At 49.7% G+C, this 25155-nt stretch overlaps 1 protein-coding gene across 15 annotated transcripts in view; it reads left to right on the forward strand.

Annotated features, from left to right (window-relative positions):
• The window catches only part of Sgip1 (SH3 domain GRB2 like endophilin interacting protein 1), a 187730-nt gene that overhangs the window by 51186 nt on the left and 111389 nt on the right, over nt 1-25155 (forward strand). For all 15 annotated transcript variants that reach the window (XM_023718286.1, XM_023718282.1, XM_023718284.1 and 12 more), the window contains exon 2: nt 23133-23196. In XM_023718286.1, coding sequence (XP_023574054.1) covers nt 23133-23196 — 64 coding nt within the window. The remainder of the gene's footprint in view (nt 1-23132; nt 23197-25155) is intronic.

Below are 25155 nucleotides of genomic sequence, written 5' to 3' on the forward strand. Positions count from 1 at the left end.
ACTCTTTACAAGAAGTGCTAATCTAATTGTTCATAAAATTTTCTCAAATAATTAGACCTTGTTGAAGCTAACAATCTGATTCTTTTTTTTTTTTAATGTATTTAGTACAGGATCTACAGGGTCTCACTCAAAGACTCATAGTGATTCTCCTGTTTTCAGCCTACCAAGCATTGGGATTACAGGTGTGCACCACCCCAGCCAGCATGCCCCGGGAGTGGGGCCAGCATGGCAGGCCCAGGGATCAAACCCCAGCCTCAGCACCTGCCTAAGCAGGGACTTTAGTCTGCTGAGCTATCCGGCCAGCCCAACAATCTGATTCTTACACTAAGTATAAACTTATCAGAATGATCGTTGATTTCCTTTTTGATAACTTGCTGTAACACGCACTCGCGCTTCTTCTATATCCTCTCATGGCTTGACAGTGCATTTCCTTTTAGGGCTGAATAATATTCCATTGTCTGGATGTACCACAACTTATCCATCACCTATTGAAGGGCCTCATAATTCCTTCTAAGGTTGTTTTTGTTTTTTTATATACTTGGTACAGGGTCTCATTACACAGCTCAGACTCATAGTGATCCTCCTATTTTCACCCTCCCCAGCACCAGGATTACAGGTGTGCGCCACCACGTCAGGTCTGGGTGGACAGCTGTGCACACCTGGGGGCGGGGCTGGTGCCACCTGGGGTGCTGGGGATTGAACCCCCGTCCCTGTGCTTGCCTGAGCAGGTGCTTAGTCTGCTGAGCTATCTCACCAGCCCCTCTTTCGAATTTTGGCAATTATAGATAAGGTTCTATAAACACTCATAGCTTTCATCTGGCTTGGGCCAATACCAGAGTGTGACTGCTAGGTCACATGGCAAGGGTACACTTCGTGCTCTAGGAAGCTGGTGTACTAGTCTTTGAAACTGTCCTCACCGTTTGGCACGTCCGTCTCCAGCGGTGAGCGTTCTTGCTTCTCCACAGCGGAGTTCTCTGTTCCGTGCTCCGACGGCACCCACAGGCTCATAGCGCTTACTACAAGGCACGGCTGAAGCCAGGCGCATGCCAGCGCACCCTGTACTCTGGGAGCCACTGCAGGAGGGCCGCAAGGTTGCTCAGCCTGGGCGACTGAGCCCAGTGACTTAGTAAAGACCGTGCGTCAAAATTTTAAAAAATTTAAGGAGCGTAGCTCCCTGCGAAGGCATGGTTTAATTCCCAGCCGCACAGAAACGTGGCTGACCAGGCCTTTGGCTCTCTTGTCTCTCCTGGGCCTTGGGGAGAGGGAGTCTCGTGCTGGACACAAGCCAAAGCGAGAGTCACTTAGCAGGCCTCAGCCTGCCCGACAGAGACCAGGGCTCATCCTCTGGTTATGCACCTTGCTAAGGTTTTTATGTGCTTCCACTTCCTACTCTTCTAAATGAGGTTCAGAGACATTAACATATTTTAAGAATATTTGTCTAATAATATCCTTAGAGAACACAGCATTCTGCTAAGGGTTACAAGCTTCTTCATGATCATGTCATGAGAAGTGAAATAAATGAAACTCATTCGTGCTTGCCTAATAGCAAGTGCATTTTTCTTTCTTATTCATAAAATACATCTGGGTGCTGCTCTTCACGCCTATTATCCCAGCCCCTAGGGACTTGGGAGGCTGAGGCAGGACAATATAAATTCAAGCCCAGCCTGGGCTACAGAGTGAACCTTGTACAAGAAGCAAAACAAAATGTTATAAAACACAATGAAAATATAAACTTAATAACTTTAGAAAATATTCATATAGATATCAAATCTAGAACAAAGTTATTCATGGAAGAGCCCAATGGAAATAAGGAGTTATGTGAAAGAAAAAAATAGAAGCCTTGCTTTCCTCAAGTGAAAGCCTTGTGCTTATCTGAGTCTCCTAACCTCAGTTAGTGCTCAGAATTCTTCTTACCAGCCCCACATTGGTCTCTGATTATACTTTTTAGCATGTCACTCACCTACAGTGCAAATGCTCAGAAGTGCAGCAGTTTTTCCCAATAATTCTAAGATTTGTTAAGAGATCCGGGTTGTGGCTTGTGGGTGCAGAAGGAAGTAGCGCTTGGCTCGTGATGGAGCGGCGTGGCTTCGGGAAGCTCCCGTGGGTCTCCAAGCCCCAGTCAGGTCCTTCACCTTGCGGGAGCCCAAGCACTTGATGACAGCACCCAGGGCTGAGCGCTTCCTGCAGTGTGAATCATTTGAGATTCATGCAGAAGCATCACTCCGGTTTGTTAACTTTCAGTGAGAAGGAAAACATTGAGGGCAGAGAACAGCTATGCACGAGGAGCCCCTCTGGGCACGTGGGGCTTCCTGCATCTCTCGGATCCCCCGGCTCCACCTCCTACGTGGGATCAGTGGAGACCCCAGCTTCTGGGACTGTGTGAGAGGTTGCGATGCACTAGCGCTCTGCTCTCGGCGCTGAACACTCAGCTATCACAGAGAAGGTCCTGTGAGTCGGTGCTTTGTTTCCCAGAGACATTTCCCTACTGAGTGTGGGCTCCAGAGGATCGGTGAAGCGGTGCCGGCTCCAGCCGCCGCTCCCAGCCCAGAGAAGGGTCTGCTGGTGACCCCCTGTACCAGCAGGCACTTCTCGCCTGGACAGTACTGAAGATGCTGGACAATGCTAGCAGCACCCAGCTTGCTTCCCCAGACATTCTGTTGAGACGACATTTCCTGCTGGCCGTTGGCCTTTCAGTCGGGGCGATCCTTCCTTAGCTCCACCCACACTACTGCCCACACCCAACAGTGTCTCAGCCACCAGCAGGACAGACACTGCCGAGCCTGGCATCACTCTCTGAACCCTCCATGTCACTTTTCCCCAGGGAGCCACAGCCAACAGCCCAGGACTCCTGTTGGGAGTGACACTGGCCACCCAGGGACGGGACTCAGTCCCTCAGTCACAATGAAGTCACTGGTCCCTGCTTTGGGCTTAACATGGCATCCTCATGGTTGTCTACATTTCTCTTTGTCATGCTGAGGAGGTTTAGGACAACTTCCAAATCTTGCGCGACCTCACACATGCGAGAAGATGGAGATGAAAACTGACGAACACCTGACTTCAGGCCGACTCTCAGGTTTATACTTTGGCATCCCATTCATTGGCTGTCCTTAGCCCCTCATTAAGTTCACCACAATGATGATCAGCATCGTGTAGAACCCGTAAGGAGCAGGGGCAGTGATGTGGAGCGGCAGCTGTTGGTACATGTAGCACTCTACCCGGGTCTCAGTGGAATCGTGCTGGGCTGAGAAGTCCACGCTGTACGACTCCACTTGTACAATATTCTTGAAATGACAAAATTAGAGAGCTGAAGGAAGTAGGTTTGCTGGAGCTAGGAAGGGGGGAGGAGGGAGGAGCCATGTGTATTAGGAGTGCACAGCGGTCCTAGCATAGCAGGGCACTGTAGTCTGGCCGTGTTGGTGACCACAGGGATTCACACGCGTCGTGAAAGTCGTTTCAAAACTAGTAACACACACATGCGTGCAAGCCTGGTGAGACCTGAACAAATGGAGGTTGGCTTGCTAGCTTTATACTGTACTGCAGATACACAAGATATTACCTCTGGAACGAGAAGCAAGGAGAGGGCAGGCGGGGTCCCTATCATTTCTTTTAGCTGCATGTGCACCTACAAATTACCCGCAAGGACTTTTAAAGACCTGTAATGAGCGTTTCGAGACTCACCACCGTATCTTACAGCAAGTGTCAAACGCAGGAGATTTTCCCCGACAGTAGCAAGAGCGTGCTCCAGGTGTTTTCAGACTTAACCTGGCTGTTTTGTCTTTCAAACATCCTAGTATCTCCTCGTTGGAGCCTGGCCCCAAAGACTCGCTTCCTCCTGCATCCTTAGAAACCTGTGTTAAAGTAGAACGCTGCCTGCCCAAACACCTTATTTAAAACTTGAAGAAATATTGGTTTAGGGTTATTTGTTTTATTTCCTGCCTTTAATATAAAATAGTAAAACAAGCAAGCCAAAGTGGGATCTGGTGCTTTTCCCCTTAAACCCCAGAGGAGAGGAATGCTCACAAGCGTGCCACCAAGCAGGGCTGCCCTGACGACGGCGGGCGGCAGGGACTGAGTGCGGCTCTCAGTCTCACCGAAGGTCCTGGTGTTTCCTCAGCACCCTTCTAACACAGCCTGAGGGGAGCCGCAAGCTGCCATCCGTGAAGAGCAGGCACACCTAGTCTGCTCCTTCCCAGCAGATGGGTTTGTAGTACACTATCTCCATCCCTGCCAAATAAAAATGACTTTATGCATTCGCATTTTGTTTCTTCCTCCAGCTTTACCTCCTCCAAGCATGAGTCACATGCTTGCTGACACACTTTTATCTTTCATAAATAAATATTTCCCAATTGGAGTATAGACTGCATTTGAAATATAGCATTCCTTTAAAAAGAAAGAAAGAAAGAAAGAAGAAGCAAGCAAGCAAGCAGCTGGCAAACTGTGGACAGACGTTAAATCCTGGTCTACGTCTCCCAGGCTGCCCTGTGGCCATGGTAGAGGAACAGGGGCTCCTGGGTAGGGGGTTTTCAAAGCCACTGGTCCTTTCCTGCTGTGATTCGCACATACTGGCACCCCAAGTCACAGCTCATCAGAACCTAGATGCTGAGCATAATGACTATTTTTGGTAACAAAGCTACCTTTGATCTAGAAGAAAGACAAGTGGTTTGAATTGATTTTCTTTCCATGTGCATCTAGATTGACAGTAGAAAAAGCAATGAGGCTGCCTGCCAATGGGAGGGTTGCCACGGAGCAGCTTTACGAGGTCCGGTCGTCCCCAAGCAGCTGCCGTGGGCTAGGGCTGTGGCTCCCAGCTGTGCCCTGTGCTCAGCTGAATGCGCTTCGCGTGCGTCACCCTCTTGGTGAGTTTGCGTCTTCACAGAGCTGGCTTTGGGGTGGCTGCTGTGGCGAGCAGCAAGCAGGCCCTATAATCAGTGCAGAAGGAGAAGGGAGGCTCAACACTCCCACTTACAGGGTTTGCAATTATTCACAAATTCAATGAAGTTTTTCTTTAATTCATATGTGTGTCATTCTTCAAACAATGCCTAAACACGTCGAAGACCCAAAGGCTCATCAAATTATGTGGACCCGGCTACTTAATGGATCGGACCGTTAGGTATGTTTATTTTATGAAAATGTTACTTAGACTGTAAGTGAATTTGTGAACCGAAGACCGAAGACCCTGAGGGATACACTTCTCCCATGCTCGTTCCACGAAGTCCCTAGGGTAGGCACAATCAGCCTGCTTCTGCTCGTGGTCTGTCCACGTTGACCCCACTGCTAAGCCACTGCGGCTGTGAACTGCCTAAAACTTCCCAGCAAATCAGAGACAGAATTAAAACAAAATCCTTGTGCCCTAAATCTCCTCTCAGGACTCCTTTTATGGAGCCAAACTTCCCCTTGAAGAGGCTCACCTGTCTTTCTCCTGAGTCTGAATTCATAGAGAGCTGGAATTCCATGCCACCTACCTCACCCAGCCCAGGGGTGGCTCACATCTTGACCTCAAGTATGAGAGGCGATTGCCCAGGACATCATGGGGTGAGGGGCTGCGCCCCACGCTGCATAAATGCTGTGACAGTACTATAACAATGGTGGGGCTGCCGTAACCAAGGAGACCCTGAGGCCTAGCAGAGCTCCCCTCCTCAGGTTTCCTGTCAGTAGCTGATGCTACCTTCCAGAGAATTAGACACTGGGGATCTGTTTCACCCCAGTGAGCTCCAGTTTAATGCTGCAGAGTCTGGATTTTCCTGCAACCCTCCGTGAGATGATCCCAATACCATCTTAACCCAGAGGCACAGGAGATACTAAACCCAAACTCCAACAAGAGCTGATGGGCCTCTACAGGCAGGGGCGCCTGGCCTCTGTCACCAAGAGTATTTTAAACACAGATATCCCTCACTTTGGACAGGGGTTACTTTGCTTTTGTTCAGTGGCTTTTGACACTTAGCCTTGGGATCAGCTCATTAAGCACTCCGTCTCTGTGCCTTTTGGCTCACTTCAATATGCTGACAAATTTAGTTTTGAAAAAGGCTCATTGCAAAGCTGTGTTGTTATTACTCATATCGGGCCAAAAATAGCCCTGTCAGAAGGAATGTACATTTCATCTGAGTAGCTTTCAGTTGTTCAAATATTTATTGAGTGTGTATTATTTCCACATCATTCTGCTAGACACTGGAGATCTAATAAGGAGCAGGCAGGGAAAGGCCCCACTTGTCATGGAAGTTGTGTGGGTGCAGTTGTGCCCCCGTGGTGGCCGGGAGCAGCATCTACTGGCTCTGAGGCTGCAGAGTCACCAGCACTCCCTCAAAATGCTTCCAAGTCTGCTCTGAGGAAGAGCTGGTGGCGTTTCATCTGGAATCGCCAGGAGGAGTCTTACTGGGTGATTATGCTAGGAAATTCAGAGTGGACAGGAGCGTGTGGTCTGGAAGCAGAGGCTGTGTGACTCCTGTGGGGCCGACATTAGTGGCTGAGTTTCTGGGCTGGAAGGGTGACACAAGGAGAGGCCTAGGCAGATGCAATGCACAGGCCAGGTGGTAGTGGTCTTGCAGGCTGCGTGTGCAAAGGGGTTTTATAGGGGAAAACCTGACCACTTTCAGGCAGGAGTACGACATGATCAAATTTGCAAATTTGTAAGAAAAGATTCCTCTTCAACGTGTGTGGAGAATGGCTCAGAGCAGGTGAGGGAGTGGGCGGGGCTCCAGGAGCTAGCCCCGGGAACAGTCACCTGCCAAGGGGCCTCACTGGGGATCGTGGGTCAGAGGAAATCTGTCAGAAGAATGCGTGCGCGTGGCCTTGAAAGTAGTTCTACAGTGTGCTGTGGCTCAGCCTTGCCGGAGAGCGCGCTCGAGTCCCCTCCTTGTGCCGCTCCTGGACGCCGCAGCTGGGAGGCCACGAGGGCCCAGCGCCCCGCCAGCGCTCCGTGTCCACGTGCCATTCCCCACGTGCCTTTTACCTCCTGTAGCTTTTACTGTTCTCATCTGACAAAGGGCAGTAATGATCCTGTTTCTCAGAGAAGTAAGAATCGCCTGATCCTTCAACCTTTACGGGGTGAATTTGGGAATAATAATTATTTAATAGTATTATTTACATGATAAGTTAAGGCTTTTCATAACGGTTCCCCTCTTACCCCTGGAGAGCCGCGAGGCCGCGGCTGCGTGCACACGGTCCTCTGCGCAGCGCTCCCGCCGGCTTCGGGCCTTGCCCGCGCTTCCCTGGGCAGAGCGCGGCTCTTCCTTCCGCGTCCCTCACAGTTCGGGCGCCTGGCGCTCGGCCTTCCCTGCCTCTTCTCAGGAGGCCGCGGAGCTCGGCCATGAGGAAGGGTGAACGTGGGTCACCGGTCGGAAAGGGGGAGCATCCTGCGGCCGCCGCATCAAGGGAGGCAGGTCAAAGACATAAGCTTCAGCACTGCCTGGTTTCTCTCACACGAAATTTCAAAATATAAATACATTAAAGGGCAAAATAAAAGACAAACCATAGAACCCTGGGAGATGGATCTTTTGTAAGATGGAAGAGACCAAGCGATGGAAGGAGGAGGAGGGCAGGGAAAGGAAATGGATGGCTAGAGAATGAAAATGTTTCTGTCCCTGTTCCAGGTCCCTGGGAGGAATGGAAAGTCCACTGTACACATGGACTGATCAAAATAAAAATTCTAGGGGTGCCAGGCATGGTGGCGCATGCCTATAGTCCCAGCACTTGGGAGGCCAAAGCAGGAGGATCGTTTCGAGATCGAATGAGCCTGGGCTAGAAAGTGAGCCCAAGGCCAGCCTGAACTTCGTAGTGAAACACTGTCTCAAAAAGACAAAAATAAAAATAAAGATGAAAAAATAAAAATTGTTATAAAAAGAGGCCACATAGCGCAGAGGGGAGAGTTCTGTTCTGCCCACTACTGCGGGAGGCTGGGCAAACTCCCTGTAACCTCTCTAGGCCTCGGCATTTGCATTTCTCCAGCTCGCTGCACGGCCTCTCTTAAGGCTGTCATGCAGAGCAACAGGAGCTCACTGCAGCCCTCAAGTCGCCCTCCCTGCCGTGTGTGGCACGACTGATTTCTGGTGCCTGTCCCTGCCCCTTGGAGGGGTAACCAGTGCCAGCTGCCTTTCCACAGTGTGTGCCGTCCCTCCAGCGTCTAAGCTTATCACACACAAGCGCAGCTCCCCACATGTTCACTCTCCCGCACCCTTGTCTTCCTAGCACAGCAGATGGGCCACTGTTCACCTAATTACTTAAAATCAGGGCCTGTGCTGACCTCCTTCCTCTGTTCAGGACCAGGTCCTGCCCGACTTGAGCTTGCAATTGCCTTTCCTGCTTGCATCTCTTCCTCTATTCCACTGTCACTAGCATTGGGAGTCACTGGAAAGGCCCTCTGCTGGCCTTCTGCGCTCTACAGTCCCACGGCACCTCCATTCTGTCCTCCTTGGTTTCCAGAGTTTTCTAGCAAACCAGAACACAGCTGATGCTGTCAGTCCCCGCTAAACTATTCAGGCACCTCCAAGAGAATGGCACACAAGTCACCAAGACCTGGGCCGCTTGGCTCAGTGTCATTTCCATGGCTTGCTTTAGGTTCCAGGTGCTCAGAGCTGCCCCCTCCTCCGTGCCATTCTCCCTGCAGGTGTTGGTCTCGCTTCTACCTCACTAAGTGCTTCCGGGACTGAATCGTCCTGCTGCTCATTGTCGAGGGAGGACATGAAGTGTCCTCCTCCCTGCCTGATGCCCCGATACCGCTCTCGCCCACTTAGCTGTGTGCCAAGAGAAAGCAGTGTGTGCGAGCTGGCTGGAAGCCCAGTGACGCAGGTGAGTCCCAACCACCTATGCTCAGGACCGCTGGGGGCAGAGTTGGGATGCACCTGAGTATCTCTGTGCCACCTTCTTCCCCTCTGCATTCAACCCTTCTCATCTGGGGATTCTCTGAGGCCTCTGGACATAATCTCAAGACACCGGAAGCGAGGTGCTAGGTCTCAGTGATCAATAAGAAACAAGTTCTTGTGAAAGCACGATGTAGAAGGAAAGAACACTAGACCTGGAGTCAGACGCAAATCCAGGCAAATCGGTGTCATTCGTGAGCCCAGCGATCTCCACGAGTCACGTATTCCCCCGGGAGTCTCTGGCTGCCCACAAGCACAGGGCGGATAAGCGCTGTCCGTGCAGCAGGGCTGATCTAAGGATGAGGTGCGCAAGGCCTACGAGAGATCAGAGTTGTAGCCGCACCCAGGAGGAGCCAGGCCTTCCCCTCACCGCCACTGCTGATAGCCATGCTCCTGGTTTCTAAAGTAACCCGAAGGCTGTCTTTTGCTTTCCTTCTGCTCACACTTGAAAGCTGCCGGCCCAGAAAAAAATCACTGTGGCTGCTTGCAGTAGAAGCAGAAAGATGCCTCGTGCAGCCGAGGAAAAGCTGGCAGGCCCTGCGAGGCAAGACGGCGGACAGCGTGGCTGATTCAGATCGTGCATCACAAGGGTCCAGTGATGGACGCTGGGGAGGCCCCAACACCTTCCAGGCACTAAGGAATCCATCCTGCTTCCTGATGGCGATTCACTAGGATGCCTGGCTTAGCTAGGCTGTCTCTACCAAGACAATTCATTGTGTAGCGCTCTTACACATGAACGCTAGTGACACACCCCAACAGAACGGGAAGGCACGTCAGGTGGCCTGGGCAGAGGCACTTAGGCAGCTGCAAGTCCTCTGGGAGAGCACCCCAGCAGGGCAGCTGGGCGTGCCTGTCAGTAGTTTATGAGTAGAGGATCCGCAGCTTTTGTTAGATTCTCAACTGAGCTTCTCGCCACAAAGAGATTAAAAAGTGAGCATTCTCATTGGTCACCACTGAGACAGACGGTATGTTGTCCACACGTTTCTGCTCTCTTTTGCCTTGTAACATAGCAGATGTTTCAGGTTCCTTCTTAAAAGCTGCTGGAACATGACTGAGTTCACAAGGCTCATCTAGCCATAAACTTGCCCTGTCACCTTGCCGTATTTCAAAACCATTGTTTTTCTCAAATGGCAAACTCCTTGGGAGTGAGAAACTCGGGCTTGGAGTTTTATCAACACTATTCAGGTAGCCCAGGCACAGTACTGTAAATACAGCAGTTCCTGGGTCGTGAGTTAATTCTTCCCCTTCTGGTCACAACCAAGATTGGACTGGAACCACGTCAAGTTCAGCGGTTAGGTTCAATGCTGACCTTCTAGAAAAGTGGATTCAGTCTGTGGCCGATCAGTTTGGGACCAGAATCCTGGAAAGAATCAAGTCTGCAAGCTGAGGCACAGGTGTCAAAACTGCTGAAGTGCCCCAACAAGGTGAGAACCAGCGAGGGGGTGACCCCAGACATAGCCACCCGCTGGGCGCCACAGAAGACACAGGGCAGCCTTCGGTGGGAAGGTGGAGTGCAGGAAAATGGCCACTGTGGCTGACTGAAATTCAAATCCTGAAGTCTCCATCACCAAAATTAAAGCTGACACTTCAGAGGTAGGAACAGTACAGTCTTTTCCTCTTGGTGTACCTAAATCCAGTCTAAGTAACAGGAGAGACCCGGAAGGGCTAAGGCAAAGCCTGCCCCACTGCCACCAGGAGTCACTGGACTCCTTCTGTATTGCTTCCTTTTCTTCAGAGGCCAAACCTACATGAAAGGTTAACAGCCAGGTGTGATGGCCCAGGCCTATGATCCTGGCCTTAGGAGGCTGAGGCAGGAGGATCGCCCTGAGTCTGAGGCCAGGCTGAGCTACATAGTGAGTTCAAGGACACCTTGAATTACATAGCAAGATCCTCTCCAAACAACTAGATAGAAAGATGGATAGATAGGTAGATAAACAGACATAATCCACAGTAAATTACAAGAACAGAGTATGTCCTGTAATGAAGTCTTAGGTGACATCTGGGGAAAACCCCAGGGGTTGACTGAGAACCCACTTCCTGTGGGTGTGGTGGGGCATTTCCGAGTTGGCTTGAGATGTTCCAGTTCCCATCAGCATTGATGGAAGCGAAAGACGCCCAAGGACAGGCCCCAGGGACAGAGAGCTCTCTAGGGAGCCAGCGGAGAGCATTTCTGTGGGTCCCTACCCGAGCCCAGCTGCCATCCGGGATGCGAGCACTGAGCTGGTTCTGCGGAGGCCACCAGCTGGCCTCTTGCTCCTCCCCCGCGGGGGAGCCAGGGTGTGGGGTGCAGCAGGGCCATGCTCAGCCGCCCTGGCGATATCGCCCTGCGATCACAGAGCCCCAGCCGGCTGAGGGGTGGCCGCATGGCCTCTGCATGCGACCCAGGAACAGGCTGCACACACAGTGCAAGGGATGAGCCCAGCGTACAGGTCGGTATACACCGCCTCCTTTCTAAGTGGAAGGAGCGGACTCTGATTTAATAACCCAAAAAGTACAGTGAATGCAGAAGCCAGGAACAGGCCTGGCAGCCATTACCAGGCACGCACCGTGTCCTTCATGCGCACTGTACCGCGGCAGATGAGTTTACAACAGTCACCCTGGAGGAATGTGTTGCACGAGGACAGTGACACTACACAAGACAGTGCAATGCTACCATGTCACCGCAAGAACAGGAGCTCGTTCTCATCTTAGGTGACCATCCTTGAACCTGTGCCCTACCAGGCACTGACCTAAACCTCCTCAGGGTCATCTGGGGTCAGAACAAGAAGAGGAAGAGGGGCTGGGAAGATAGCTCAGCTGTCTAAGCACCTGCCTGGCAAGAGCAAGGACCTGGGTTCAATTCCCAGTACCACATGCCGTGCTGGCCCTGCACCAAGTGGGCCACTGAAACTGGGTGTGTGGTGGTACATGCCTATAATCCCAGCTCTGGGGAGGCTGAGACAGGAGGATCACTATTAGTCTGAGCTGCATAGTGAGACTCTGTATCAATAAATAATTATAATTTATCAAAAATAAAAAAAGACAAAAAGACTGGCGAGGGCTTAGTTCAGAAAGTTTTGGGGGGAGTAGGTGGGCGAGCAGACCGGGACACTGACGAGCTCCGGGGTCACGCATGCAGCATCCCCCCTGAGGACCACAGCTAACTCAACTACCCCGCCCCCAGTGCGCAGATCTCACATCTCTCCAGAGCCCTTTTCTAATGATCTTTTGTTCTGCTTGGTTGTCTTTTGTTTTGGGTTTTGTTTTGTTTTTTTCCATTATTTACATCACCTTCAACTTTCCTGCTGCGTTTGAAACTATAGTCTGATAACCTGAAGAGTCTGTTAGGGATACTTACCAGAAGAGGGTTGGCATCATGGGAAATGTGGCTCAGGTGGTCAGGGTGGCGCTGCGCAGCCGTGCAGGCTTTGCTGCGCTGGTCTAGCCCCTGAGAGTGAGGCGGTCAGCTGAGCACCGAGACAGAACGGAATGCTACACGCAAAACTACAACGTTGTTCAATACAATGGAGTAGACAGAAGATAGATACGTCGTTTGTGTCCTCTCTCTCCATCAGAATGATTACTCATGCTATTATATATACTTATGGCGCATGCACGCATGCGCATACACACACACGCACGCACGCACGCATGCACGCACGCACAGAGTTAATGTGCAGCATTCATTAAAGGCATGGATGTCTCTACACTGTCCAAGGCAAACAATGATCTCAACCTGTCTGAGTCACTTGACTATGGCACCTGTCGTCTGTACCAGAGTCTTTCCCTCTTTAGCTCTTGGTTGGATGCTGATTAGAAGTCTGTTCCTCAAACAAGAATACTTGGCATAAATTGTGATTTTTGTACTGACCAAAAAAGAAAGAACAAAAACTTCAAAAGTCTTCTTTAATCATCATCTTTAGGGGGAAAAAATAATTCAGAAAACCATAATATAGAAGTGTCCTTTTTTTCATCCTGCTATTTTTAAGGATTTACCCTAAGGTCAGGTTTATATTCGGACTGAATTTCTAGTAAATATTGATTACGAGCACCTTTGATGTCTTGCTGCCTCATGCAAGACTGCTTTGTCTATGGGGAATACCCATGATGGATCTTCCTTGGAGAGGGAGCCTGGGCAAAGGACATGGCTGGGAGGAGCGTAGCTACAGCCCTGCACGTGCCGCGTAGGTAAGCGCTCGAGGTCAGCTGGATTCGTGGTTGAAAATTATCAAGACTGTCAAGAACTTTAGCATTAATACTACCCAACCGAAAGAACTCGAGAACACACTGGGCTGGCTTATGAGAAGAAATGGCTTTTCCTCTTCCAGTTACATCTGACCCTTGACACCGAGAAGAAGCACATTGTTATTAGAATTTACTGTCTTCCTACCTCCAACCGTTCCAAGAATTACACAAATAAAGGATGACGCTTTTACTGGGTAGCACTGACTGACACAGATACATTGTTTTCAGTTAATGCCATAATATTGGGAGCCAAGCATTTGCAGCTACAGAGTCTAAATTCTTGAGAGATTAAATGATTTTTTTTTTTAAGCATTATACAGCTGGTTAGTGATAAAGCTAAAATCTGATTTCAGGTCTGGTGGCAAATCTAACAAATCGTTGAGAGGTTTGCTTTCGGAAGTTATGGCTGGTTAAACAGAATGCTCTAAATCAGTCGCACGTTGATTCAGATTATCACAAGTGCCATAGCTACACCGTGTCGCCACTGGGAAGCTCATAAGACCAAGAAGCCCTCCAGTCCTTAACCGCGCTGGCAATTGGGTTTTCACTAGGAAGCTTGTGTCATAACGCAAATACAGACCATAACTCAAATGCCAGTTTTCAAATAATTAAGTAGCATAGTCCTACTAACCCTAAGGTAATGATCAATGCAAGTTTGGCTTTCACTGCTTTAGAAAGCACTGGCTCTTTTCTAGCTTGTCAAGTTGCCACCGGTTACATGAGTCCTGTGGCCTTGGGCCATTGGGCTGTAGGTGACAGCACTTGATGCGGGGCGGGGGGGGGGCTCAGAAGCTGCTGCACTGACTGCCTATTCCATTTACAATCCAAGTCCTTCACTTGACCTTCAAGCACTTGCCTGGTTGGCTCCTGACCATGGCTGGCTCATCTCATGTCACTCTTCCCCTAAACACCACCCAGTTGCATCCCTGGGTGAGTAGACAGGGAGGAACGGGGCGGGGGGGGGGGGCGCCAGCTGCATAATGGAATGGGGGCCGGGGGCTAGAATTCCGTCACTACCAGTTCTCTGAGCCTGGAGAGGAGGACACTGATCCGTGATGGAGACGCTGGCCGCTCTGAGCCTCCCAAGTAAATCCTGAGCGTCTAGAGTCCAAAGCAGTAGGACAGCAAGAAAGATGAGTCTAAGTGTAGGTGAGAAAACAGTGGTGAGATTGGTTAGCAAGAATGCCCTGAGCGCGGCTTTGCACACCTGTGGGGCTAAACAGGTTCATCTTCCAGAACTGACCTGAGCAGGCACTGCGGGAGAGCAGGCTTCCCTGCTGCAGAGGGCCCTGAGCTGCCAACCTGGGATCTTGGCAGCAGCCGTTGGGCCCAGGGGGTTACAGCTGGGTGAAGGCTGAGGGCTGGAGGGCATGGGGTCGTGATGATGTAAGCATGTCAGTCCACAGCACCCCGAGGCCCTTTGGGCCTTTTAAAGGACTATCAAGCTAAGTTGTATCTTTGGTTTTCTCTCCAATCTTTGATTTCTGTGCATGTACATATGAGAGCTGGTTATAAACAGTAACCCCATGGTTACCCAACTCGGGCATCACACAGGCAGGGCCATGTCTGTCTCCACTGCTCCCGCCTCTCTGTCTCTGCCCCTTCCATGTATTAGGTTAAAACTAAACCAAAATAAATCTGAAGTTTTATGTCCAGCTTCCTCTTTTAAAATGCTGAAGAATGTGACTCTGAGCTTCTGGTGGCCCGTGCAGCACAGTTTATGGATTTTACCACGAAGCTTGCTGCTTCTTCCCTGGATGAAGCGCTAGAGCGTGAAGGGTACAGGAAAAAGCATTTCTCTTACTGTCCAGTTCGCTTTCTTTCACATTAAATTTTTCACTGGAGTTTTTGAAAAATGAGGTTTGGTGAATGATAATTCCTCTGAACTTCTCAGTTGCTGTCCCAAGTCACAGTCTGCCTGAGCAGGCCACATGAGCTTTACTGTCTTCTACAGCCTGTGGCAGGCTGGGAGGGTTAGGAACACACAGTGGCAAAGCGAACCCTGAACATGGGGAGAGAAGGAGAAAATGAGCAGAAACCATTTGGCAGATCGAGGTTCTAAGGGAGCAGGCCACATTAATATCACAGACTCTAAAATACTAGTAGGAAGAGCCCGTGCATCCCTCCGCAGGTCCAGAAGCTAGCGATTCCAGGTTCCCTCGACCTCAGCTTACTGCAGGCCACACTGGGAAGACAACGGGTTAAAGTGTGTAATAAACTTGCACACAGAGAGAAGCCTGCATCAGAGCTGCCCCGGAAGGTCACACACCTTGCCGTGTGTCTTCCAAGCCCACTCATCCCTCAGGAGACGTGTTTGCTGATGATGCTTCAGGAGACTGCATTCTATGTTGTTATGATTTTGTAAGAAGGAAGATATGAGACTGAAAGGTTTACTATTTTCAAGTTTTGATGTCAGATTTCTATTTCTAAAGAAATAGATCCTGGGCTGGGATGTAGCTCATGGCCCAGTGCTTGTCTGGCAAGCACAAGGTGTCCTGAGTTCAATTCCCAGTGCAGAAAGAAAGAGGAAAGAAAGAAATCCATATTGCTGCTGCAAGTACTGAAATCAGATGTTTAGGCGGTCTGATGTAGTCAGTTAAAATAGTAGATGTGTGCTTGCTTTTTGTAAGTGTCCACCCTCCAAGAAAATCAAGAGAGATCTGCAGGGAGTGATGGCCAGCACATTTCAGGGTCATTGTTCAAGGCCCGTGCATGCTTTTACAATTTACAGAAGCCTTTGGGATTGTTGCGGAGAAAAATTAGACTCAGAGAGTTTCAGGAGCTTAACCTAGGAGGCAGTGAAGGTGAGACGTCATCCCACTCTCAAAACATAATGCGGACGTTTTTCTTCCCAGTCTGGTATGTTTCTCATGGATCTATTATCCACTCACTCAAAATCCTTGACAGCCTCACTCAGCCCCTCCGCACTTCAGCATTTGCACAGTGAGCCACACCCTTCTGTACCACATGAATTCCATGACTGTCTTCTTTAACATTCTCTCCCATGTCACCAGAAGGCCAGACAGTTATTTTCTTAAAAAGTATTTGAGTCCCTTGAAGTTCTTAGTCACCTTTTAGAAATGCCTGTTAGTGTCTTACCATGAATTTCCACATACTGAATATATACATCAAACCCTCATCCACAGCAGCCTCTTGGAGGTGGTGTTAACATCTCCAACAGGCTCGGCTCCAAGTGGCGGGCCCCTTGCAAAAAGGCTTTGCGCTTCAAGCAGAGATGGCCCGGGTGTCCTTCGAGTTAGCTGAACAGTAACATAACACGCACAGACAGAACAGCACGCACCACCAACCCTGAGCAATTCCTTGTGATTAGAAATACAAATATACAGCACTGCCACTAGACATTTCTCGAGGACCACCGTGAACCAGGCCCTTCTTAGCCCTGCTCTCCTGTTTCCTGGTGCTCACCCGCCTTAAGCACCCTACAAATCCAACACAGCAGTCTACCCGCTAAGATCCATGGCGGGACTGGCCTCTGTCTCCTTTGGGCTTTCACCCTTCCGTAAGACCTGTGCATAACAACAACTTGAAGCTGGACAACAGTACTTATATTTAAAGCTTAGGGAGTAAGCTGATGTGCAAAGCACCCTCTCGGCTGCTAACAGACATACCGATCACCCCGCGGAACAGGCACCGCAGCCCGGAGGGCTGTCTGTGTGCAGCGTCGTGCCCCGGGCAATTAAAGCGGCCTGTTTTTATTACTGCTGCCAAATGTTTGGCCTGAGTTCATGAAGAAAATAAGTAATTCCATTACATGTGATTCACCTTTCGGTAACCCTCAGCTGATGAAGGCACAAGCTGAAAACTCACATTTGTTAGAGAAATAACCCACTTAGTGAGCATGTGTGGGCTCTCCGCATGTTCGCTGCACTGCGCGTAGAGATCTCAAAGTTCTGGTGTTTAAGACAGACATGGCCTCATTTGCCACAAAGAAGTTTCCATTTAAAAAACATCTCTGCTTTGGGTTTTGATTTTTAATAAAAGGGAAAAAGGAGTTCTGATGGCAAACCCAAGCTCCCCCTCGTCCACCTGGAGCCAGACTCCTGGTCAGATGGGGCCTTCAGGACGAGGTCTGCCGTGACCAACTCCCGCGGCTCCTGATCAACGCCATAACAGCTCCCACGCCATGTCGCTGTGTTGGCTGGACAAAGAAGTGCCTGTCAGGTTCCCTAGCCTTGCAAGCTCGCAGTAAATCAAGTTGTGTACCTAACCATGTGCTCGGGCCCCTCGCAAGTCTGCGCACGGTGGCCCAGGGCCATCCAGGCCCATGCACCGTCCTACCGTCCCTCATGTGTGTGTAGACGCAGATGAGCGACCAGGAGGGGCTGGCAGCCCTGGAACACAGATGCAGACTTCAGGAAAGGGCATTTAAAAAAATTATTATACAAACCTTAGATGGCTTTCTAAGCAAAAAATAGTAAGCAAAGCCTTGGTGGGTGCCCAGTGGGTCCTGCTAGGTGCCAGGCCCTGCCCGGGCACTGGCTCATCCTTGTGACCACGCCGGGAGAAGCTTTGAACCTTCCGACCCATGCTTCACTCCATTTTCCTTGTTGACTTTGGATGAGCAGCTCACTCTGAGTTGGTCTTGTGATCCAGAGTGGGGTCTTGAACGATGGATCTGCAGGCCCAGGCCCAGGTGAATACTTGCTAAACAGGAGCTGCCTTCACCGTGTGCCTGTGTGTGCAGGCAGAGGAAGACCAGGCTGTCCTCCACCCCTTGGGTCCAGCACAGAGATGAACCTTAACTGCAAGAAGGACACTGGTCTGCCCTGGCTCTGTCAGTGTCACCACCCTGCCTTGCACAAGTAGTTAAACTGGGCTTAGAACCCAGGTCTTTCCATTCCAAAGAGAAGCCAGGCGCGGTGACCCACACCTGTAACCCCAGCAGGAGGGCTGAGGCAAGAAGATCACAAATGGGAGCCCAGCCCAGGCAGTTTCACAATCGGGTGAGAACTTGTCTCACAATACAAAAAGGGCTGCAGGTGTAGCTCCGCGTGAAAGCTGAGGTCTGGTCCCTGGGACTACCAGAGGAAAAGGAAAAATAAAACATTCTGCTGCATCCTGCTGCCTTCCTGCCTCTGCTCCAGAGAGGTGTGGGCGCTGGGCACTGGGGTGCGGGGTGAAGCCTTCCTCTGCCTGCAACCCTCAGCGCCTGCGCCTCTCCTCCTGGCGGAGCTCTGCCCACCTCAGGCCCCGGCTTTCATCCTGTTGTTGCTTCCTCAGGCTCTGCTCAAACTACAGTGTGGGGTAGAGCAAGGGCACCCCAGGGCAAGCAACCTGAAAGGCAGAGATGTAGACGGGGGTCCCACGAGCCGCGTTGGAGTGAGCCGCTGACAGGGCCCGGGCGCTCCCCACCTGCCTCCCCCGCCCAAGCCGCACCCGTGCACACCCAGCCACCGGCTCAGCCACGGGAAGCAGCTCCCTCTTGAGCCCTTGCAGCACAGGCGGGAGGGAAGTGAGGACCTCGTCCTGGTCGCCTAACCACGTGGAAAGCAGGAGGCAGGACAGGGCAGGAGAAGGCGTCCTTGGCAGACCCTGGAAATCTGACCTGAAGTGTTTCCCCTTAAAATGAGGACAGCTTCTACCGACGCGCAGATGAGGGAGTCCCTGGAGCGGAGTCCCTGGAGCGGAGTCCCTGGAGCGGAGTCCCTGGAGCGAAGTCCCTGGAGCGACGCACCAGAAGCGTGACTGGCCTGGCGGAAGAGCTGCCTGTGCGCGGCCGGGAACGTAATTTCCAGTGTGATGCACTGGAAAGCGCAACACAGCCTGTGTCTGCCCTGCCAAAAACCCTGAATTCTTTTGAGGATCGCATCTCGATTTTTCCCTAAAATGAGTGTATGGAGGAGTTCGATTTTTTAACTTCATGATAGTACTAAAGGTGGCTCAAATTCAGAGTTTAGCTTAGTGAATCACTATGCAGCTGTCCTCAGGGAAAGAAGGTGGCAAAGGTCGTTCTGCACTGTTCTGTTGGATTTGTGTACGTGTAAAGCCAGGAAGTTCTAAGATGTTTTGTGCTGTTGGGGTTTTTTGTTTGTTTGTTGGATTTTTTGTTTTCTTTTTTTCAGTGTATTTGGTACAGGGTCTCACTTTGCAGCTCAGACTTGTAGTGATCCTCCTGTCTCAGCTTCCCCAGAGCTGGGAGTATAGGCGTGCACCACCACACCCAGTCTCAGTGCTCAGCTCAGTGTAAGAGAGTCAGATTAGACAATAAATGCTACAAAAGACAATGCATGCAGCCGGCACCCTGGCCAGACCTCAGGGACAGTGGCTGGCAGCGGTGCCATAATAGGACTCATTCTGGTCCTGTGTTGTCACCATCACTGATGCCACTTTCTAAATTTGTTGCTTTATTTATTTTGTAGCATCATTCCTAGCACTACCTAAATGGAAATAAGCTTTGTAACCTCCTAAAACTATCAGGCTATTTAAATTTTTTTCTCATTATTGTTCTTTGTAGACTTGACTAGTTTTGCCATTAATACCTAGGGAAAGAGGGAGACCCTTCACAAAAGGAGGAGGGGCCAAGTGAAGGGGAGAAGGAAAAAGGAAGTCAAAAGAATGAAGATGAATTCTGTCCATCAACTTACCGTGAGGACTGTGGCCATTACATCCTGCAAACGTGGAGTAACAGTGATAAATGTTTCCTTAAACACCAAAGGAAGCTAAATGCATCCTCGTTAGGCAGAGGGGTGGGAAGTGGACTCAAGATCTCGGTGTCCTAGAGGCAAGAGCAAAGGCTGCTTCTCCGCAAAGGGAACCGCTCTAGCACTGGACAAAAAAAATTCCCTCCCCAAAGACTCTGTCTGCCTTGATGTCAGCATGGGAAGAATGACTATTTCTCAAAAACACTTCATTTTTGCACTCCTATTCTTGGTAAAGAACAGTTGGCCAAGGTTCAAGCCCCACCCTGGAAACAATTTTACTGTGGAAATTAACTTTAACATCTTCACTGAGTCATGCAGTCGAAAGTTGGAACAACACGGGACAGAGTGTTGTCATTTTGTTTTGAAATGGGTCATCCTACGTGGTATCTTAAGCGTGTTATTCCTATAATCTCCTTGACGATCACTTCTCCCTTTTGAAAGTTTGAATATTTTTTATACACTCTCAAAAGACAGGATCATGCCTCTCTACTCATTTTTCACATAGTTGATGTGACTGCCACTTCCTGGATCTTCTAAAAGATTTGACGAAATTGCGAAAGACTTCTTTTTCAACTTTGTTCACTGTAATCTTTCAGCACTTTCTTCATGTTTTCATGAGCTCCTAAAGTCTTTCCACTTTTCACAGTGGAGAATTTTTTTCATGCTTTTCCTTATTCAACAATTTGATTCATTTTTCTTCCTGGAGTTTATTTTTGCTGTATTCTTATCTTCCACGTGCAATTGTATTCCGTGTCATGGGAACATGAGTTTCCCTGAAACCAAAGTTACCAAGTGGCATAACATTTTTTAAAATGCATTTGGTTGTTGCAGGGTCTCACTATGCAGCTGGCCTCATGCTTTCAGCCTCCCCAGTGCTGGGATTACAGGGGTGCACCAATACACCTGGACTCTGGTCAGCTCAGCCTGCCCTGGGGGTGGGGCTGGCACTGAGTGTGCTGCCGGTTATGAAACTGTGGTCCCTGCACTTTGCCTAAGCTTGCCTAAGCAGGCACTTTAGTCTGCTGAGCTCTCACCAGCCCCTGGCATAGCATGTTTTCACGTGAATGTGTGCAAATTTTCCATCTCTTCTATCAGCTGATTTAGCACAGACTGCAAGATAGAAATACAGAAAAAAATGTGACTTGCATTAAGCTAAGCCATTAGAAATGATGCTAGGAATGGACTCTCTGTCCCCACTTCTTGGTCCAGTGCACTTTTGGCTGGAAAATGGACAATTCATGATATTCATGACCTAGTTCATATTGGCTGTTTTCCAAATATCATGATCAAAAACAGGGCAGGGCCTATGGATAACTACTACTCTCTGATCTGCTACTCACTTGATATGAGAAATAATGGGGGTGCGTGTGTATGTGCGTGTGTATGTGTGTGTTCTGATCTCTGTGGATCTCTTTGGTAGGGTATGCATCTCTGCCAGGCCTAGGTACAGTAAATGAAGCACTTGAGACACAATTATAGTGTTATTCATGAATATGACGTTATGAAACCAAAACTACATGGCAAATATAGAGAAGCTGAGGAGACATGAAGTCCCAGGGAAAATGTTAATTATACAACTGTGATATTTGTTCCGATAAAAAAATAAGACTATGAGAGGTGATAAGGAAGAACCAAGAAAAACAAACAAAATTGAAAACAATGAGAACGTATTCCTAAATATTATGGGCCAATTGTTTTAAATGTCAGTTAGTTTTCCTGTGAACCCTTCGTGGGAAGAATAATAGAGAATGGTTTGATGTGGGAAGAAAAAAAAATTTTAAAGCAAAACAAAGCATTGACATTTTCAAGCCTTAACCATCTTAAATGGAATGACTGTTAAAATGCCAAGTTAGATGTGCAGAGACACTTGGGTGAACGTACTTACGTCGTTGCAGCCTGAGAGGCAGATACTGAGTGACTCAGATCAGCCAAGGGCTGGGGCTGACTCACATGTTTTGGAAGAAGGTGTCATCGAGTCATCGATTTTCTCAGTGTTTTTCTGTCTCACCCGCCGTGCCGAATGCAATCTAAGACATCAGCACCTTTCCGAGACCTACTTCCCAACATGACATGCCAAAGCAGCCTGCCCCAAGCCTACAGGTTTTTTAAAAAATCTTTTATTTATTTATTTATTTGGTACAGGATCTTGCTATGCAGTTTGAACCCATAATGATCCTCCTGTCTCAGCCTCCCCAGCGCTGGGATTACAGTTGTGTGCCACCACACCCAGTTTCTGTGGCTGGCACAATGTACCATAGGTGGGACCAGGGACCAGCATGGCATGTGGTATGGGGGATCGAGCCCAGGTCCTTGCACGTGCCAGGCAGGCACTTAGACTGCCAAGCTATCTCCCCAGCCCTAAGGTTTTGAATGTGTAGGCATTAGGGAAATGCAGACCGCCCTTGCTAACGAGAAGCCCAGGCCTCAGGTGTCACTGTGGGACAGGTGGGAGACAGGAGTCTCCAGCAGGGGTGACAGAGGCCAAGGACTGGTCTCAGCACCCTTCTTACACTCCTGCTACCTGAATGGCACTTCTTGGAACATAGTTTTAACCAACAAATATGACCTGATACCCGTACAAGATGTTGGGGACATCCAAAGAAGAAGGCATTGGCCTTTGCCGTAGGAAGACTCAGCCCGTTGAGGATCCTGGCATGATAAATAATAAGAAGGAGCATTTGGCAGATTAGAACATATGTGAAGCAACATCTGGGAAAAACCCAGGTGGTCAGCACCTCGCCCTACCAGGATTCAGAGGCCCTCCCAGAGGACGGGCCCCATCAGGGCTGAGTGGAGATTCTAGATGGTCATAGAACAGATGAGGCCCTGCCACAGGCAAGGCCCACACAAGGAGCCACGATGTCGGCTAATGCTGGAGAACGGTTGAGGGTCCAGGGCAGCCATGGAGTCGCAGGAGCACAAGAAGGCAGGATGGGGGCCCAGGGCACAGAGCTACGTGCACTGGGGGTGGTCCTCAGCACACACGTCGCACATGGTCCATGTCTTGGCATTATCCCAGTCTCAAGACAATGCCCGGCCTGGAAATGGCCATTCTAAATCTGTGATTCCCTTCCTTGGCAGATGCAATTTGGGTGATGAGTAACAGTTATCTAAGAAAAGCTTGCAACCTTCTCCCTACCCGTCCATCCTTCTGGTGCCTTAGGTACTGAGAGCACCCAGCACTGAGTCCTTGCTAAACATCTGCTAGGAAATACAGTGCTGAGACGTTCGCACAGGTGTACGCATCCATCAGTCAACAGCTGGAGAAGTTTCCGTTGCTCCTGAATGTGTGCATTATTTATTATTTATTATTTACAGCTGTGCTGTAAATTTCTAAACGTGCCCACTTGAGTTTGTGGATAGATTCTTTTGACCCTTTGCTGTTTTCCCACAGGATTGAAAAAGCGTACAAGGAAGGCCTTTGGAATACGGAAGAAAGAGAAGGATACTGACTCTACGTATGTACTCTGCCTCCCCTAAACTATTTCCTAAGAAATGTTCTTGTCACTGTCACTTAAAGATTTCCTTGACTACCAAGTACTTTCTGTGTTCACGTCATTTCTGGGTAGCTATAGTAGCTCCGCACAAATCCTCTTAGGTCTGTACTAAAAGGTGTAGTTCGTCACCACGGTCAGGCTGGCAGGAGGTGCTATTTTGTACTGCCTGATGTCTACACTTTCCAGCAGGCCTAGGAGGCAGAAGTGTGACCGTTACTTTAGGACAGAGGACTGAAGACTTCACTCCGCCTCTTAGCTTTGCTCTTAGGACTTCTGAACTGAAGAAACAGCACAACACCTGTTTAGGTAGATTATCTCTCACCCAAAAAGAGATATGTCTGCTAGATAATACCCCGAAGCTCCTTCTGGAGATGCCAAGACTTTGTACTAACAAAAATGTAAATCGCCCAACAGAGTTGGCAGCAGTGGTGGGCTGTCAGGCCACAAACGAGAGCCCAAGACCAGAAAGGGGCATCAGCGAGCTCATGCAATTGCCAGTGGACACCAATAGGCCCTCGAAGACATTCATTACAGCTTCATTCTAATTCATTCTACATGTTTGATCATCTTGGGTTCCTCTTCAGAAATGTTTGGTCTGGGGCCTGGCATATGGGTGCACCCCGGACCCCCAGCACTTGGGAGGCAGAGGCAGTAGGATTGCTGTGAGTTTGAAGCCAGTCTGGACTGAGTTAAAGGCCAGCCTGAACTACATAGTAAGACCCTGTCTCAAAATGAAAAGAAATCACCTGACAGTGTAATCTCAGGTGCCTTTCTGAGCCATAACAGGTTACCTCAGTACATGAAGTCAGTGGCCAGGAACGCAGAATCCCAGCTCAAGACCAGTATGAGGAAATGAGCATCACCCAGTGCAGCTGGTGGTGAACATGCAAGCCTAGGATGGTAGGCCATGCGCCAGAACGGAGGCACTAAACCCTGCATTTAGGTAGCATCCCTAAAAATCATGAAGTTGTGTAGGCACAGGACTTCCACTTTCCATTCTGTGCATAAATCTGGTCCCAAGGTCCTCGGCACTGCCCTCTGTGAGCTCACAATTGATGGGACAGAACACTACACACACTGAAGTCTCTTGCATCCAACTGAAGGCAGCACACACTTGAAATGTCCCCTGTGGGCCTCCATAGGTAGCTAATGCTCAGCACATGGCCTACGAGGCTATTATTATTATTGAATGAACTGATGGCAGTTGTGTGTCCCCTGTGAGCAAAAGTGATGGAATTTCCCCGGAAATGAGAAGGCGAGGGGGGGGAGCCTCCAGCTTGGCGATGACCTGTGATGCTTCAGGTAGGAGGAGACTCAACCCCCATTTTTAAGAACAGAGACCTGGACATCGTGCACAGGGCTAGCAAAAGCAAAGGCAGAGGGAGGTAGGAAAGTGGAGGAGGCACTAGGAGGTGTCGAGGGGTGCAAGGTGACCCTGGGACTGCAGGAGAAGGTGACACAGGAGGCGAGGCAGAAGGAGGGGTGAAGTGAGGGGCAGGATGGGGCAGGAGAGCCTTAATGCCAGGGGTTTTTACAAATATCTCATGGAAATTATACTTACTACGGTCCTGAAACTTTTCCTGAATGATTTAAAAACATTTTCTATACCATTTCTTAGTAAATATGACATTATGCTTTAACCCAGAATAGCTGATGTGCACTGGCTGGCACTGGGGTACCTGGGCTCTTGTCCCAACGCTGACCATAATGGTGTGGTCTTAGACACTGTTTTGCTTTGCTGGGCCTCAGTTTCCTCATCCATAGAAATTTACACTTGCTGGAACCTACTTTCCCTGCAGGACCAGGCACTGCACCCGTCAGTCTGCCAGCAACATCTGCCAGAACCAGCAGCACCCCGCACGTAGGGGGCGCTGTTGCTTACACCCAGCACATCCCAGCAGAAAGCAGCCTATCGTTCTA

This window comes from Octodon degus, unplaced genomic scaffold (assembly GCF_000260255.1).
Source record: "Octodon degus isolate 3935 unplaced genomic scaffold, OctDeg1.0 scaffold00057, whole genome shotgun sequence".
Taxonomy (NCBI): domain Eukaryota; kingdom Metazoa; phylum Chordata; class Mammalia; order Rodentia; family Octodontidae; genus Octodon; species Octodon degus.